General features: G+C 33.0%; 2 protein-coding genes across 2 annotated transcripts in view; one reads left to right on the plus strand and one right to left on the minus strand.

Annotated features, from left to right (window-relative positions):
- MS3_00004756 (uncharacterized protein) overlaps nucleotides 1-15757 on the plus strand; it is a 143105-nt gene that overhangs the window by 107842 nt on the left and 19506 nt on the right. Inside the window, exon 22 of the mRNA XM_051212722.1 lies at nucleotides 289-2748. Within this exon, the coding sequence (XP_051073386.1) occupies nucleotides 289-800 (512 nt within the window). The 3' untranslated portion in view covers nucleotides 801-2748. The remainder of the gene's footprint in view (nucleotides 1-288; nucleotides 2749-15757) is intronic.
- MS3_00004779 (uncharacterized protein) overlaps nucleotides 1-15757 on the minus strand; it is a 71854-nt gene that overhangs the window by 7800 nt on the left and 48297 nt on the right. The window contains exons 4-7 of the mRNA XM_051212749.1: nucleotides 11531-12559; nucleotides 10319-10486; nucleotides 7218-7634; nucleotides 4091-5575 (exon numbers count right to left, since the gene is read on the minus strand). Of these exons, the coding sequence (XP_051073389.1) occupies nucleotides 5369-5575; nucleotides 7218-7634; nucleotides 10319-10486; nucleotides 11531-12559 (1821 nt within the window). The 3' untranslated portion in view covers nucleotides 4091-5368. The remainder of the gene's footprint in view (nucleotides 1-4090; nucleotides 5576-7217; nucleotides 7635-10318; nucleotides 10487-11530; nucleotides 12560-15757) is intronic.

A 15757-nucleotide genomic window follows, 5' to 3' on the forward strand; every position in this document is an offset into this window, starting at 1 on the left:
TTGACAACTTTTTAAAAAATCTAATAACTGTAAAATTAATAATCATGTAACAAGTGATCTTATGACTTAATATCAGATCTATTATAATCAAAATTAAAAAAAAATAGACATTATAAACTCATTAGTTACTAAGATCTCACTATCTATTTGAAGAGTTCATGCTATCCTGTTTATCTTGTCTAACTTACATATAGTACAAACTTTTTATAAATTCATAATATCATCGAAATTAGTTTGTTAGATTTTGATTAATTGAAAGTTTTATTTATTTCTTTTTCTGATTAAAAGAAATTCAATTAGAAGATGAACTACGAATAGCTGAATATACTAGTTTAAATCCAGATATTTCATATTCAACACATATACTTCCAACAACAATGACAATGGTCACACCATCACGTTCACAAACCGGTACACCTAATTCACTGAAAGACCATGAAACACTTCCATTCAAAAGTCATGTTTCTATTAGTTCACATTCTGATTCTACTACCAGTAGTTCATCTGACTTTCGATCGCGAACAGTATCACATCGTACGGGAAAGTCAAATCGAAATCGTGCTGCTTGGTGGACAATGTGTGGATCGAATGGTCAATCAAAGCATCAGTTAGTAGTACCAGTTCAAGATTCAGCTTGTAAAAATGGTACAGAATGTCATGAAAATTTAGGCTTGCATAAACCAGTGTTAGTTTATAAACGTAAATCTGGCTATTTCGCCTTATCTGACCGTCTGTTGGGATCAGGATTAAAATTTATCCAACAACAAAACTTAGAATTATCTTCCCCTGAACAATCATAATTGTGTAAAATAAATCAAAGGAGTTTCGAATCATTTAAAAAATTCCAAACTCCTGTATTCAACTGAACTTTCAAAATTCTCACATTTCATGACCCAAAATGTATTTTAGAAAATATCTCACCGAAAATGTATGTTACTTATACATTCGATCAGTAGTAACAGTTAACAAACTAAAAAAACATTTTACAGAAAAAATGAGTTGAGACGATCTAAACAAATCCTTACAATGATGTGCATTTAATCGGACCAGATTTTCTATTCATTGTTTTATTACAATCAGTTGAAGTGGTCAAAAATCTGGTTGAGTAGATACACAAACATATGGCACTATTCATAACAACATTTATTATGATTTTAGCTTTCATGACTTGACTAAATATTTGTGCTTACGATGCTTCTAATTATTAAAGTCTATTTAAAAGTAAATTAATACAATGATGGCAGTTCTGTCTCTGTAATCCTTCTTATCATTAATTTGTTTCCTTCATATCTATATTTTTTTCTTCTTATTGAAAGTGATAATTATAATTTTTGCATTGAAGTTTTTACTTGTGCATATTACCTATTATTAGGAAAATACAGTGTTAGGATTTCACGGAGGAATCATCTGATGTTGAACATAATATTACTTAATACAAAAAATACCCATTTACTTGGGTACGTGCGTTTACACTGAGGATAGCAAACTGAAAAGTCCGACAGAAAAAAAGATCACGTATAAAACACAATAAGGAGAATATGATTAAAACCGGTTATCAAGAACAAAATGATAAAATTGTCTCTAGGCCTAGATAACCCAAAATCATAAGCACAATATCATGTACACTTTATTTTTGCTGCTAAAAGACATATTTTACTCTGCTTAAGGCTTCTTAACCTTTGAAAATGGTTAGAGTAAAACCTAGGAACTGACATTTGAATATTTTGGTTCTTACAAGTAAAATGATATTTGAGACTAGTACATAATCGATTCTTCTCGATTTGAGTCCTCATAGTTGAGTGCTACAGATTAGGCTGTACTATTCAAGTGATAAGAAAATAGTCCGCTTGATAGAGCTATATTATAGCTTTTTGTAGCACATTAAATGTTAGGATAGGTGATAATATCAATAAATCTTTCTGAATTTTGCTCTTATCCACTACTCAACTAAAAATCTTCCAGCTGTACACTTTTATAAATCCTTAAATCATGATATAGCATATCAAACATCCAATACACTTTATCGATTTGTTGTTATTTCCCTTTTTTTATTCATTTGAGTGGAAATCTTAGAGAAACTCACCCTTTATTTACTAGTATTTACTAGTAAAACTCCTGTGAAATAGAAAAACTAATTTTTTTATTGACAATTGAGTGTATTTTTTTTCTGTTAAATGAACGCCACGATCAAATCAAAGTCTATAGGCAAGTAATATCTAGTGAACATATAGCAAAAGATATAGTTTGACAAACTAGCCACTAAAATCTTGAGGTTCCAAGTGCTATGTGCACGGTTTAGATACTGTGATGACACTAACTGTGTGTATTATTCAGTATATCATTCATAAAACATTATTTTTTTAACATTTTCTCCAAATAAGCGTCGGATGAAATACGATTTTATTTGGTTGTACCACAGATGTGGATCGTTCCACGTTTCTTTGCATTTAGATTATCCAGTTTCTACCATATTATTGAACCAAAATCGTTCTTTTCACTTTTTCTCACCAAGAGATCGATAATTGGGAATAATTTTGCAATTTTATACTAGAATGTGAAAGTCATACCAACTTGAACCTGATTGTTTTAGTAGTATAGTATGGTTCAATCGGTCCAATCATATATGTTTGAATTTCATTATAGCTTATTCATATGACAAGAATTAAACATAATTATTTAGTGATGGAGTATTCTGTATTTCCGAAAATTTAAAAAGATTTTGAATTTACCAAGTGTCATTTGAACAAAGTAAGTGTTTGATACAGATTCTACTTTTTTATGACATATCAGGAGATACATTTGAATACCCAAATACATATATATCGAAAACAACTACTTGAATAAATAACTTTGTACTTACAAAATTTAAAAAAAAAAACGATTTAACCCAAATCAGACGGTACAATAGGTTAGACGGTCACTCCTTCCCCTGGTAATGCACATTATCAAGTGATTGTAAAAGTTTGTTCAAAGGTTTAAACGGTGTTTTTTATTAGAATAACACTAGAAATGATTCAATGAGTTTATGTTTGATGTCCTTCTTGAAATCATTTATTTGTCATTTTCTATACGCATTCATTTTTAACACTTTTTTCTCTAAAGCACAGTTTGTTTTCGTTTCCATCAAGCTAGTTTATCATAATAGTCTGAATAATAATTTTTTTTAATAACTGAAATCTGGAAATTAAATTTAGTGGTCATGTGCATTCGATTTGTAACATTTGTAACACTTGAGGTGTGCACCTATCAAGTGGATGATAGCAAGTTATAGTAACGTCCGAACTGGGGTCAATACTCTGGATGCATGTAACACAGAAATTAAACAGTTTGTGTTTAGTTACACTTAAAGACTTCAAGTTGGTAGACTGATGAAATATCATCATTTTTAAATATCAATGTACTGACCGTCGATCAATAAATTATTGAATTTAAAGGAAAAATTAACTAACTGGAACATTATTGAAGTCACACCATAGGGTTTCCTATCAGTTGATTCTACTAAAAATCTGGTCAAGCTTCACTTTCCTCTACCTTTCTAGTCTACAATATGAATATTTATAAAACTTTCTTCTAACTACATATTAATTGATTTTTATGAACTATTATACACCCATATTACAAAAACCTGTGAAAATACTGCAATCTCCATAAATCCTATATACTGCTGGCTTCAAGACGTAACTCCTGGAGTTCCTGTGAGAATCTGTGACCAGTGGAATCCAATCTGTATCAGGTTTGAGACAGCAATTCATCACAGGCCATGGATGAAACGTTTCGCAAGATCATGGACTGATTGAAGTTAACCATTGACATAGTTGAATGCCAACTCGGTGGTCTAACGGTAAGGCATCGAAAGTTCTAGGTTTGAGTCCCCGCTTGACGAATGATGAGTATGCACACTCGAGGATTCCTGAACCAAAATAGAATGTCCATCCGGTGCTCTCCGTTTTTCAATGATGGTCTAGCTTACATAAACTCATGATTTCAAATATGCAAACATTTGTCATTATATATCATCCAGCTATGTAATAGATATAATTCAATAAATCTCAACGATTTTATAAATAAATAAGATTACAATTTATCTTACTTGGAGTTGAGTGCTTCGGCTGTTAATTCAACCTGTACTTAATATTGATTTATGTACTAAGTAGAAAGAGTCTGGGAGTCAACATGAGACTAAAAATATGAATTTTTAAACTAGTTAAGAAACATGTCCATGATCTCAAAGGTATATCCTTGATTAAAATCGAATATAAATTTCATTGCTTCTGTTTAACATTCCCATAAACTTTAGATAATAAACGCTAACATCGGACTTATCTATTATTCTCTATATAAAAAAATCATTTCATGACTTTCAATAGTAAACAGTTCCACTTACAAAATAATTCCCATGAAAACTAATTATCATTATCATCACCAAGATGTAATAAATTATTGATTAAATGAATAATAATAAGCATGTTTATTAAAGAGAGTGAGAGAAAGGGAAAAAGATAAAACAGATAGAAAATCCCAGTAAATCAAAAAAAAATTTTTACTCTAAAATAGCAATCATAATAGTAACTTTGATAATAATAATAATGATAATAATAGTAATATATATAATAATAATAATAATAATTGCACAGCCATTAATTAAACCAATGAAAGTATAATGACCAAAAACTGTTTTATCGACAATATCATGAAGAGAAAAAAACATAAACAATAAAGAAACAAGAAAAAGGAATAAAATCAAGTCAATAAAAATAGTTAAGAATAAATATTATGAATATGAATAGTGCCAAAATGAAATATCTTCAATAATAATAATAATAATAATAAGTGTAGTTATTGAAAGAAAACAAAAGGAATCATCATACGTTACTAAAAATCAAACTGTATATGTCTTTTTTTTCTTTGAACACAACAATGAAAAAGGGTAGTACAAATGATGACTACAAGAGAGTATAAAGAAAAGAAAAAAAGAGATAAGAAACAACAAAGTTTCAGGAAAGGTAACTACTTGAAAACACTGGTTCATAATATATATGTATATATATATTCATTTGCTTATTAGTGGTTGTGTTGTTTTGTTTTGTTTCTGTGAGAAGAGTGTAGATGTTAAGTGCTTAGGAAAGGATGAGTGATGTAAAAAGTACTTAATATTGAGTGATAGATCGGTATAAAACATTGAATACACAATACACTTGTAAACAGCGATATACACAGATATTATATCTATATGTATGTATATTGAAGCAATTTATATCTAAGAGGTTTATAAGAGCTATTTTGATATGTGAATTTATCAGATATGTAATGTATAAAGACAGTGAATGTCATTGTTGTTTTAATGTGTTATTGAATGATATGATGATAATTATCGATTTACGTCTGAAGATTTCCCTATAATGCTAATTTCTGGCATTAAACGTAATTCTGATAAAGAGTCAATTGATTTATCACGTCGATTACTAGATGTATGTTGATGGTGATGATTTCGTTGAGTTGATGAATTTGACTCTGATCTCATTAATCGTCTATCATTTATACTTTCATAATTTGTATTGTGTTGTCCATCGGAAAACTGAATTGACAGTAGAAAAATAAAACATCATGTTAATGTGATGATTTACATTTGAAAATTAATTTGACGATACTAATTTCATGTTTAAGTTCATCATTTCTTCGTCTGAGAGCAGTTAACCATGGGAATAAATTAAAATCAATTTTATAAGACTTCTTATCTCAGATTTTAGGAAAGATAAATCTATGAGTTTATTAAAAAGTCCTGCGTTCGAATCTCGCGAGGTGGGATCATATCATGACTAACTTATTGAATAATAGAAACTGATGTATGATGTAGATTGGTTAAAAAAAACCAAGATTTTCATTCGAATGGTTCTCACAGTTTTGTCTCATAACGTCAGTTCGTTAACCATTTAATGAGTTTATATATAAATATTATAAAAACTATGACTAATCAAATCCACTTGCATCGTTAACTCGAAACTTCCCTTTGATGTTTAGGAACGCAATTGATCAGTCTCAAATAAACAATACAAGTAAATTTAAACTTCATCCTATTGCACAAGCAAGTGGCTATCATGACTCAGCAGCTATGTGGGTAGCTAAGTACTGGGTTCGAGTCCCACACTGAACATCAACTCTGAGATGCAGGTACATCCAGCTGAAAAGTCTCAAATAGGGAGAAACGCGCGTCCTAGATTCCACTGTTAACCACTATCCATCTTTGCATATGAGTAATCATTTCACAATTGTATACAACTCGTTAAATAGCTCAAATATTTAATGGTCATTAGAATGAACACTTTTCTTTGTAACGAAAATAGCCTACTCTTAAATAGAAAACACCTATTGTGAATTTTAATAAAGCTCTCTAGTCAAGTAAATCCCTCACAAATGTTACAGTCTATTGATTCAACAATAGATTCTTGATTCTGATTTTCTACTGATTAGTGAATAAATACGACAAAACATCTAAGGTCATTCTTAGCCTCCCTCTCTCTTTCTATTTCTACAGTGTAGCATAGTTTTATCCTAATCATAAGAATGTTAATCGTTCCGTGAAAAATTACTTTTCTTAACTTACTCATATTATCTTTAAATTTCAAAGCTAATCACAATACTGGGATAGATATTTATATTCTTCTGAAACCAGATATATACTACTTCCCAAGTACCGATTTATCGGCCCGTTTACATGTTAAATTTCTAACTGCATTCTAATAATTAAAAGTCAAGTAGTTTAACTGTTAGTTCTTCACTTCCTATTACTATAGCCAATGATTTAAATGGATAACGAACTAAATTTAATTATAATTCCATAGGCTTTACTCATTAAAGATACAAAGATTTATCTAGAATAATCAGTTTGTTGGTATTTTTTCTATACAAACTTAAGTAAAAAGCAATACCGAATGAAGGTATTCTTGTCTTGATAAAAATCAGTTCACCTGTCTTCCTACTATCAACTTGTACTTTTACCTATTATGTGTAGAGACTTATTCTATTTCATTGTGATTATTGACTCATATTGCCTTGATTGGTTTGACATTTTCATATAAATATTCATGTATATTAGAGTAAAACCTGATGACGATCTAATTGAAAACAATTGTTCGCTTATATGTGTTGTTCCAAATAAATAATGAACAAATAATAATCAACATTAAATGCAATTCCTTCAAGTTTATACTCCAATTTACCTCTGTGAATATAGTTGTTTTGCTTAAATCTGTTTTCCGTCCACTTACATCTCTTCTTAAATCACCATATCGTGAAATTGCTGAAAAATTATTCTTGTTTCGACAAGTATCCATACCATCCTCTTTACAACCAGAGTTGTTATTGTTATTATTATTACTATTATTACTATTATTTGCTATGGTATATCGTGAAGTAGACGGTGATTCAATTGTTAACATACAAGGTGATATTAAAGATGTTTGAGAATGTGCTGGTGTCAATAAATCAACTGCCGCTTCATGTGCTTTATTCAACTGGGACCAGACAATCGCTTGTTGATTAGACATTTCTGCATGAGATAGACGCATATTAGATTCTGCTAATTTACTCATTAATTCCATTTCTTTAATTCGTTGGCCAACTTTAAACTCTCGATGCTGTTTATTAGTTTGAGAGAAAAGTAATAATAATAGTAAAACAGTAAAAAAACTTAAATGAATAACAGAATATTATCGACACATTTCAATGAAATAAATTCATTACAACCAACATATAATTACGTAATATAAACTGATGACTAAATTTCAAGGTTTTTGGTTGAGATCATGAACCGATTGATGTCAGACCACCGTTGGAAACCTAGTAGCACTGGATGGCTGTTTCGTCCTATTGCGGGACTCCTCAGCATTGCGCGTCCACGATCCCGCTCGCTAGATTCGAATCCAGGGTCTTCGGTTTCGCGAGCGAACGCTTAAGCTACTGGACCACTGAGCCGGCATCCAACGATGATAGTGTCTAACATCAACCAATCCACGAAATTGCGCAACCATCTTCCATTGTACTGAGGTAGATACCTGTCTCTACCCGACATGGACTAGCTTCACTGGTCACGGCTACTCACTAGAACTCCGAGAATTGCCTCACGAAGCTAGTCACTAGTGAGCACATGTTAATTACTAGTATAGGGGTTGTGGAGATTATTAAGTTTTTGATTGAGATCATGAACCGACTGATGTTAGACCACCTTTGGAAACCTGGAAGCACTGAATCATTCAGTAAATTAGCAGTATAGTTACAAAGTATCAAACGTAACTGAGTTGTTATGCGGATCAAACACTACTTTCTATTTAGGTGACTTACTTACTTACTTACGCCTGTTACTCCTCGTGAAGGAGCATAGGCCGCTCACCAGCATTCTCCATCCAACCCTGTCCTGGGCAATCCTTTCTAGCTCCGTCCAGTTGTAATTCATCCTTTTCATATCTGCTTCTATTATCCAACGCAATGTGTTCTTTGGCCTTCCTCTTTTTCGCTTCCCTTCAGGATTCCAAGTTAGGGCTTGCTTCGTGATGCAGTTTGACGATTTGCGTAATGTATGTCCTATCCATTTCCATCGTCTTTTCCTAATTTCTTCTTCAGCTGGAAGTTGGTTTGTTCTCTCCCACAGAAGGCTATTGCTGATGGTATCCGGCCAATGGATGTTGAGTATCTTGCGTAGACAGCTATTTATAAATACTTGTACTTTCTTGATTGTGGTTGTTGTAGTTCTCCAAGTTTCAGCTCCATACAGTAGAACTGCCTTGACGTTCGTATTGAAGATTCTGACTTTGATATTAGTTGAAAGTTGTTTTGAGTTCCATATGTTCTTCAATTGTAGGAATGCGACCCTTGCTTTGCCGATCCTCGCCTTTACGTCTGCATCGGATCCTCCTTGTTCATCGATGATGCTTCCCAGGTATGTGAAGGACTCTACATCTTCCAGAGTTTCGCCATCAAGTGTGATTGGATTGCTGTTCTCCGCTTTGAATTTGAGGACCTTAGTTTTCCCTTTGTGTATGCTGAGGCCTACTGATGCAGAGACTGCTGCTACACTGGCTGTCTTCATCTGCATCTGTTCGTGTGTACGTGATAGGAGGGCTAGGTCATCTGCGAAGTCCAAATCGTCTAATTGATTCTGAGCTGTCCTTTGTATTCCGTGTTTTCCTTCAGATGTTGAGGTCTTCATAATCCAGTCGACCACCAGAAGAAAGAGGAAGGGAGAGAGTAAACAGCCTTGTCTGACTCCGGTCCTTACTTGGAATGCATCTGTCAGCTGTCCTCCATGCACTACTTTGCACTGTAGTCCGTCGTATGAGTTCCGGATAATATTGACAATCTTCTCAGGAACTCCGTAGTGTCGAAGAAGTTTCCATAATGTCCTCCTATCTACACTGTCGAATGCCTTTTCATAATCAATGAAGTTGATGTATAGTGATGAGTTCCACTCAACTGATTGTTCGACGATGATCCGTAGTGTCGCAATTTGGTCTGTGCACGACCGATCCTTACGGAATCCAGCTTGTTGATCTCGAAGTTGGGCGTCTACTGCATCCTTCATCCGGTTCAGCAACAATCTGTTGAAGACTTTCCCTGGTATTGACAGTAGTGTTATGCCTCTGTAGTTTTCACATTTGCTCAGATCTCCTTTCTTTGGAATCTTGACGAGGTGTCCTTCTTTCCAGTCCATCGGCACTTGTTCCTCCTCCCAAATCTTTTTGAATAGAAGATAAAGCATGCTTGTGGTTGTTTCGATGTCTGATTTCAGTGCTTCAGCTGGTCTATTTAGGTGACGGGAAAGATTATTCAAAGGCATACCGATTAGTCAAATAGTCTAGGGTTTTTAGATTGATCTGTTTAGCTAATCAAAAAGAATGCAACTTATCGTAATTAAGCGTCAGAAAGCCCTGGACTCCAGTTTCATGATAACTAGCACTTGTCAGCAAAGCATTTATGGAGTCTTAATATAACTACATCCCCCATTGTCACATCATAGACATTATTACTGGAAACTATAATGGAGACTGTTAGTTTCAGCAAATCGCTCATTAGTTCATCTAGATTTATGCATTATCTTGTCAATTAATGATTTACTGCCTCAAAGTTTTCAGCTTTTTCAATTACTTCATTTTATTGCTCCTCTCTTTCTCATAAAAACAGTACATTTAGTCCAACTATTCATTTGCTGAAAGTGGGATTCTATTAAAAGGAAATTCCTCTAGTATATATATACGACAGAATAAATCACTGGACTAAAAACTTCAATGAAAAAGGTTGAAAATAAAAAAAGATTTATGATGTATACCTCGGCTTCTATTTGAAAGATTCGAGTTTGTAAATTCCTAATCTCTTGACGAAGTTCACGATCATTAGCTACAGCATCTTCAAGTTCAGACATACGAAATGAATTGATAGCTTCCAGACGATCAATATGACGTTGTAATGTTTGACATCTGGATTGTACTCTCAGAACCTGAGGAAATAGACAAATAACACTTTAGTTTCACTTATCAGGGACTGACATTTACATATTTTATAGTGCACATAGGTACAAGTATACAATTTAAGCTCTAGAATAATGTTAAGCAGTTATTAATTATAATCCATCAACTTCTCCAGTAATATTTTACTTTAAAAGATTACCACTATGACCCAGTTAGACCTTCAAGTAGCTTAACTACCAATCACAAAATTGTACCTGTTTATAAGTATGACTAGTTTTTGATTGATTCGTTGTGTTGCAACCGTTAATACTGATTGATATACACTTTTTATGACTCCTTTTCTCTGACAGTTATTTCTTGGTTTTGTACTAGTTGTATTAATTTATATTTTAGAAATAAAAAAAGTTTTTGACCTTTCTGTACATGGCTCCTTTAAGACTCCATGTTCGACAGTTGAGGGACTTGTTTAGAAAATCAGCCTACATGTAAAATTAGATCCTAATATAGTCAAATGATCGCTAATGATCTCAAATTATACAACACAACTACTTAAATAATCAACGCAATAATATTTCATGCTAATTAGTTGTCACAAAGTACTCCTGTGAAAAAGGGTGTAATTTGTTTTCCAGAAATCTCAGTGGGGACTCATATGACTATGAATGTTCAGGATTAAGAATAATAAAAGAATGAATATTTATAGATATTCAATAAGCCTCATGCAAACCATTAGCGTCTATGATTATTATAATTTAATAAATGGCTTAAGTGACTATTCGATATAAATGGCTTATTTGAAAATAGAGCGATTTGTTAACTAATTAAATTGTTATCAGTTTTAAGACAGCTACTAACTGCCGTTACAGTAAAGGCTTGATAATTATGATAATGATGTTCTGGTCAATGGAGTAATAAATGGAAGATTCAGATTCATTTAGGAATACAAATTTACAGTTATGTATTAGATCCAAAAGAAGATCAAATACTGAGACTAGTATTTTAATGTCAATCACTAAAAATGATGTCAAATAGAGTATATATTAAATTGAATACTAGAGTAAGATAAAACTTACATCCATTCTGGTCTCTCTGAGTTTTAGCAAAGCTCTAGCTTCACCTTGCCTAGCTGCAAAGGCTTCCATTCGAAAATCTGGTTTTGATGAAGGCCATCCAAATGACTGCCTAAGAGAAGCTCTCAATCGACTTAAACGATCACCTGGTTTTCTCTCATTCCCACATATTTCATATTGTTCTGATCCCGAAGCACCTGATTCTGTCGGTGTTGGAGTATCTATTGATGCTCGATTATGATTAATTGTGTCATTAGAACAAGGAGAGTTAAGTTCACTTCGAAATCCATTCATCATAATATGATCAGCAGCACTACTACGACTTCTACGTAATAATGAAACAAATCCTTTTGGACGATTATTTTTTGACTCTGTGTCAAAATCTTCATCTTCATCACCACCATGACTTCTGTCTCGACGAGAAGGAGACATTGTTCGATTGTTTGCTTCAATTTGAAAGTTATAATGAGGTTGAGTTAATCGTCGAACATTTATACGATTATTAGAATTATCATAATTCTCTGCACCAACTGTTACTCGACCAAACGCATTCGTTACTTCTTTTCCATCTTTACCATCAGATGTTGTATGACTAGCCAGGCTACAACCACTATCACTTTGAGGTGAATCCAACCCTGATTGTTGAATACCTCGAGGAAATTCACCATCAATATCATTGTTAAAATTATTATTGTATTGCTCATTTTGAAGACGAGAATAAATTCGACTAGTGTAACTATTATTATTATTATTATTATTACTGTTAGATACACGACTATACAAAGATCTATTGATTGATGGTGAAGCTAACTTTTGAGAATTGTTTTCTTCAGTTGAATATGGGGATGAACGAATTTCGCGTACTATTCGTTGATCTTCCATATCAGATAAATTGTGTTGTGTCGATTGATAATTGGCATATTTTGCAGGTGAACTGTTCTGACTTGAATTAGGTATCTGAGATTGTTTTTTCATAGATAAACTTGTTGGCGATATGGTAACAGCATTAAAAAAGTTCTCCATTTCCGGATCCTTCAGGTTATCAGCAATAAAGGAGGTGGGCCGAAAATTATGTAAAAAGTATATTAGCTTTATTTCAAACAGTATTACATTTAAATATGTACAACTTTTAAAGAGAGTGTGACTTAATGTATTAGCTGATCTAAGATAAGTTATTTGTTCTGAACTGAAATCTTAGTATACGTCAGAAAGTCCAGTGATATATGTTTATGGTTAAAGCAATAAAATAAAAAGGTTGTCTACCCTCATGAAACACATCGATGCTTCCTAAGTAGGTTCAGATACACTATGCTGATTAGCTCTAGTGAGTACAAGACCTCGATTCACAATATCTTTATCATTACCTCCAACTGTCTGATTATAGTTTATTTCACCAGGTGGAATCCACTAATCGTAACTGATTGATTTCAGCTGAAAAACAAAGTATAAAGCAAAGGACAATAGTTAGCTGTAGCTCTAAGATATTAAATTTGGTAAGATGGTGATTGGAGGTAGTCAACAGGAAATCCTGGACGTAGGTTTCATGCTACTTGGCACTCGTCAGCAAGGTGTTCCTTAATCTTGAGGGAACTGGTGCCTACTGACAGATTGGATCCCGTGTCACCCAGCTTCACAGTCAGAGACGTTACTACTGAGCTATCCAGGTCACGACTGACCTCCTGTAGGACTGGGATGTATTTACAACTGATTGATCACTGGGTGGTGATCAATGTCATGTATTTCAGGTTTTTTTTAGTGCAGATCGAATTCTATGGACCAAGCTGCAACGTGGCCACCAGTCTAGGTGACTCGATGGGGTTCGATCTGCACTAAGAAGGACTTGACATACATGACATTGATCACCACCCAGTGATCAATCAATTGTAAAGATTTTATATTTGCCTAGATCCGTATGGTTTTGATCTCGTACATGGTAGCTGATTGCATAAAGTTGATAAGTGTTAAACTGTCCTGTTTCTCAACTGATTACTAACTGGTATCAGTTCATTTTTTCAAAATAACATTTTCAAATATACATTACTCTATAATAAACTTAAGTTGTTCATATCATACTGGATAAATCAACGAATAATAACTACAACAAAACATAACAAGACCAAACGTCCTGCGTTTGAGTCCCACATGCGGGATCACAGATGCGCGCTAATGAAGAGTTCCACAGTAGAACGAAACAGCCGTCCAGTGCTTCCAGGTTTTCCATGATGGTCTAGCTTTAATTGACTCATAATCTTGACTATTGAAATTACTGAAATATCCACAAAACCCCTTCTGATATTAATTGTTATTTGTAAAATTGCGAAAACAAACAAGCTTAAACATTTCATTGTAATCAATTTATGAACAATGTGTTCATATTCTTATTATCCACAAAACAACTCTATTCAAATGTATTTGAAATGTGACACTATTGCTTTTGTGTATGTGTATGTATTTCTCCATGTACTTTGTATTTTGCATAGAGAAAGTCTATATGTTTAATAATTGTTTTTCATTTAAAATCATCTTTTTATGTTCTCTGGATTCAGTTAGAAATACTAACGAAACGAAATAATCAATGCTCATTTTAGTTGTGAAAAAGGAATATACAATAAGGTATAATTAGTAAATTTACTATTGTTTATTTTATATAGACAATGACTTAAGTTTCAATAGGTACTACTATTAAGTAATGATTCGAACCACTGACTTGAGATTTATTGATTAGACGTAGAACCAAATAGTAAGTTGCAAGATTCATCTGGCATTCAAATCATATTTTATTTTTAGGATAGATAGTTATGGAGATTGTTGAATGTTTTATTTTCATGTCACGGAATGATCTTATTTAGACAACCAATGAATAATAATAATAAGGAGTAAGTATCTGATACATTCTAGTAAAAGACTCTACATCAGTACATAATCATAAACTCATCAGGTATTGAAACCAGGACTTTCAGTCCTGGAAGCTGTTGCCTAAATTCCAAATAACTAAGTTGATATCTACCTGCCTACATTTTTACTGCAATCAATTTGTTGAATAGTTTCTAGAGTTTCTGTGAGGAGTCAGGGCTGATGGAGTCCAGCCATGTCGAATGTGAGACAATAATCTCCAGTACCAATCAATGTTGATTGCACAGTATTGCATAATCTTACACAATTGATTAAAACCATTGAACGGTTGTTTCATCCTTGTTTGAAAATCTATAGAACTGTGTTATAACTATCATGTATGAGATAAACCTGTACCATTTAGTGGTTTCTCAAAGTACATTTAAATAACTTAGTAGAACTCCGTCCCCTTATGATGAGGTTTTTCCAGTACAATTACTGTGAATAGATTTTTTCTAATTCAGATTTCTGCACCGATCCTTGCTTGTATCTGATTAGATATGCTCATGTTTAACTCGGTAATTTTACTACAACCGAAGGATTTTTTATTACCATATGTATAAAGTTGTTCTACCTCAAAGTTATCTTCTTGAATATTAATTTCTCCTGATCGTCTGACTTCTTCCCATCTTCTATAGTGTTAGGGATTACTGTCAAAACGTTGTGTCATTCATCCGGTTTATATAACTCACATTAGATACCAATTATATTATAGTAATCTTAATCATTCATAATTTGAAATTACCGTTAGGTTATTCAGTCTTTAAAGTAACAGTAGTATAACGTGAAATGAGTGAATGAAATCAAAGAAGATGAAGTTAAGAAGGATCACTTTATTATTTTAGGAGACATGGATTGTGATCACACAACGTTGATCAAGTACCTAACGCCCCCAACGTTAAATTAGGCATGTTGCGCTAGGTCATCCAGGAGGTCTACGTCCACTGATGTGGGTTAGTATTAATTTTTGCGACCGACGTACAGTAATTCCTAGTTCCAAATAATTGGGATTCTTCTCAAATGAATTGAATCTACTGCAAAATCCATAGACTGGATGACCGACACTTACAACATTTCAACAATTATCCCAATTGCGATGGAACAGATGATAAATATGCATTCAGGAGAACCTTAATATTCGAAAATTCGAAGTTAATACAGAACAACTCTATCTATGTAGCAACTAAAATTGGGACACAATAAAATTAGTTAGCCAAAGGCTATTGTGATTGTCCTCTCACGAATGAACTAAGTTTTGTTAACAGAAAATTAATTAACCTGAAGTCCCCTTAAAAACAGACAGTTATTAACTATATTCACTAATGTTATTTTTTGTTT

Source organism: Schistosoma haematobium, chromosome 1, assembly GCF_000699445.3.
Source record: "Schistosoma haematobium chromosome 1, whole genome shotgun sequence".
In the NCBI taxonomy this organism is placed as follows: Eukaryota; Metazoa; Platyhelminthes; class Trematoda; order Strigeidida; family Schistosomatidae; genus Schistosoma; species Schistosoma haematobium.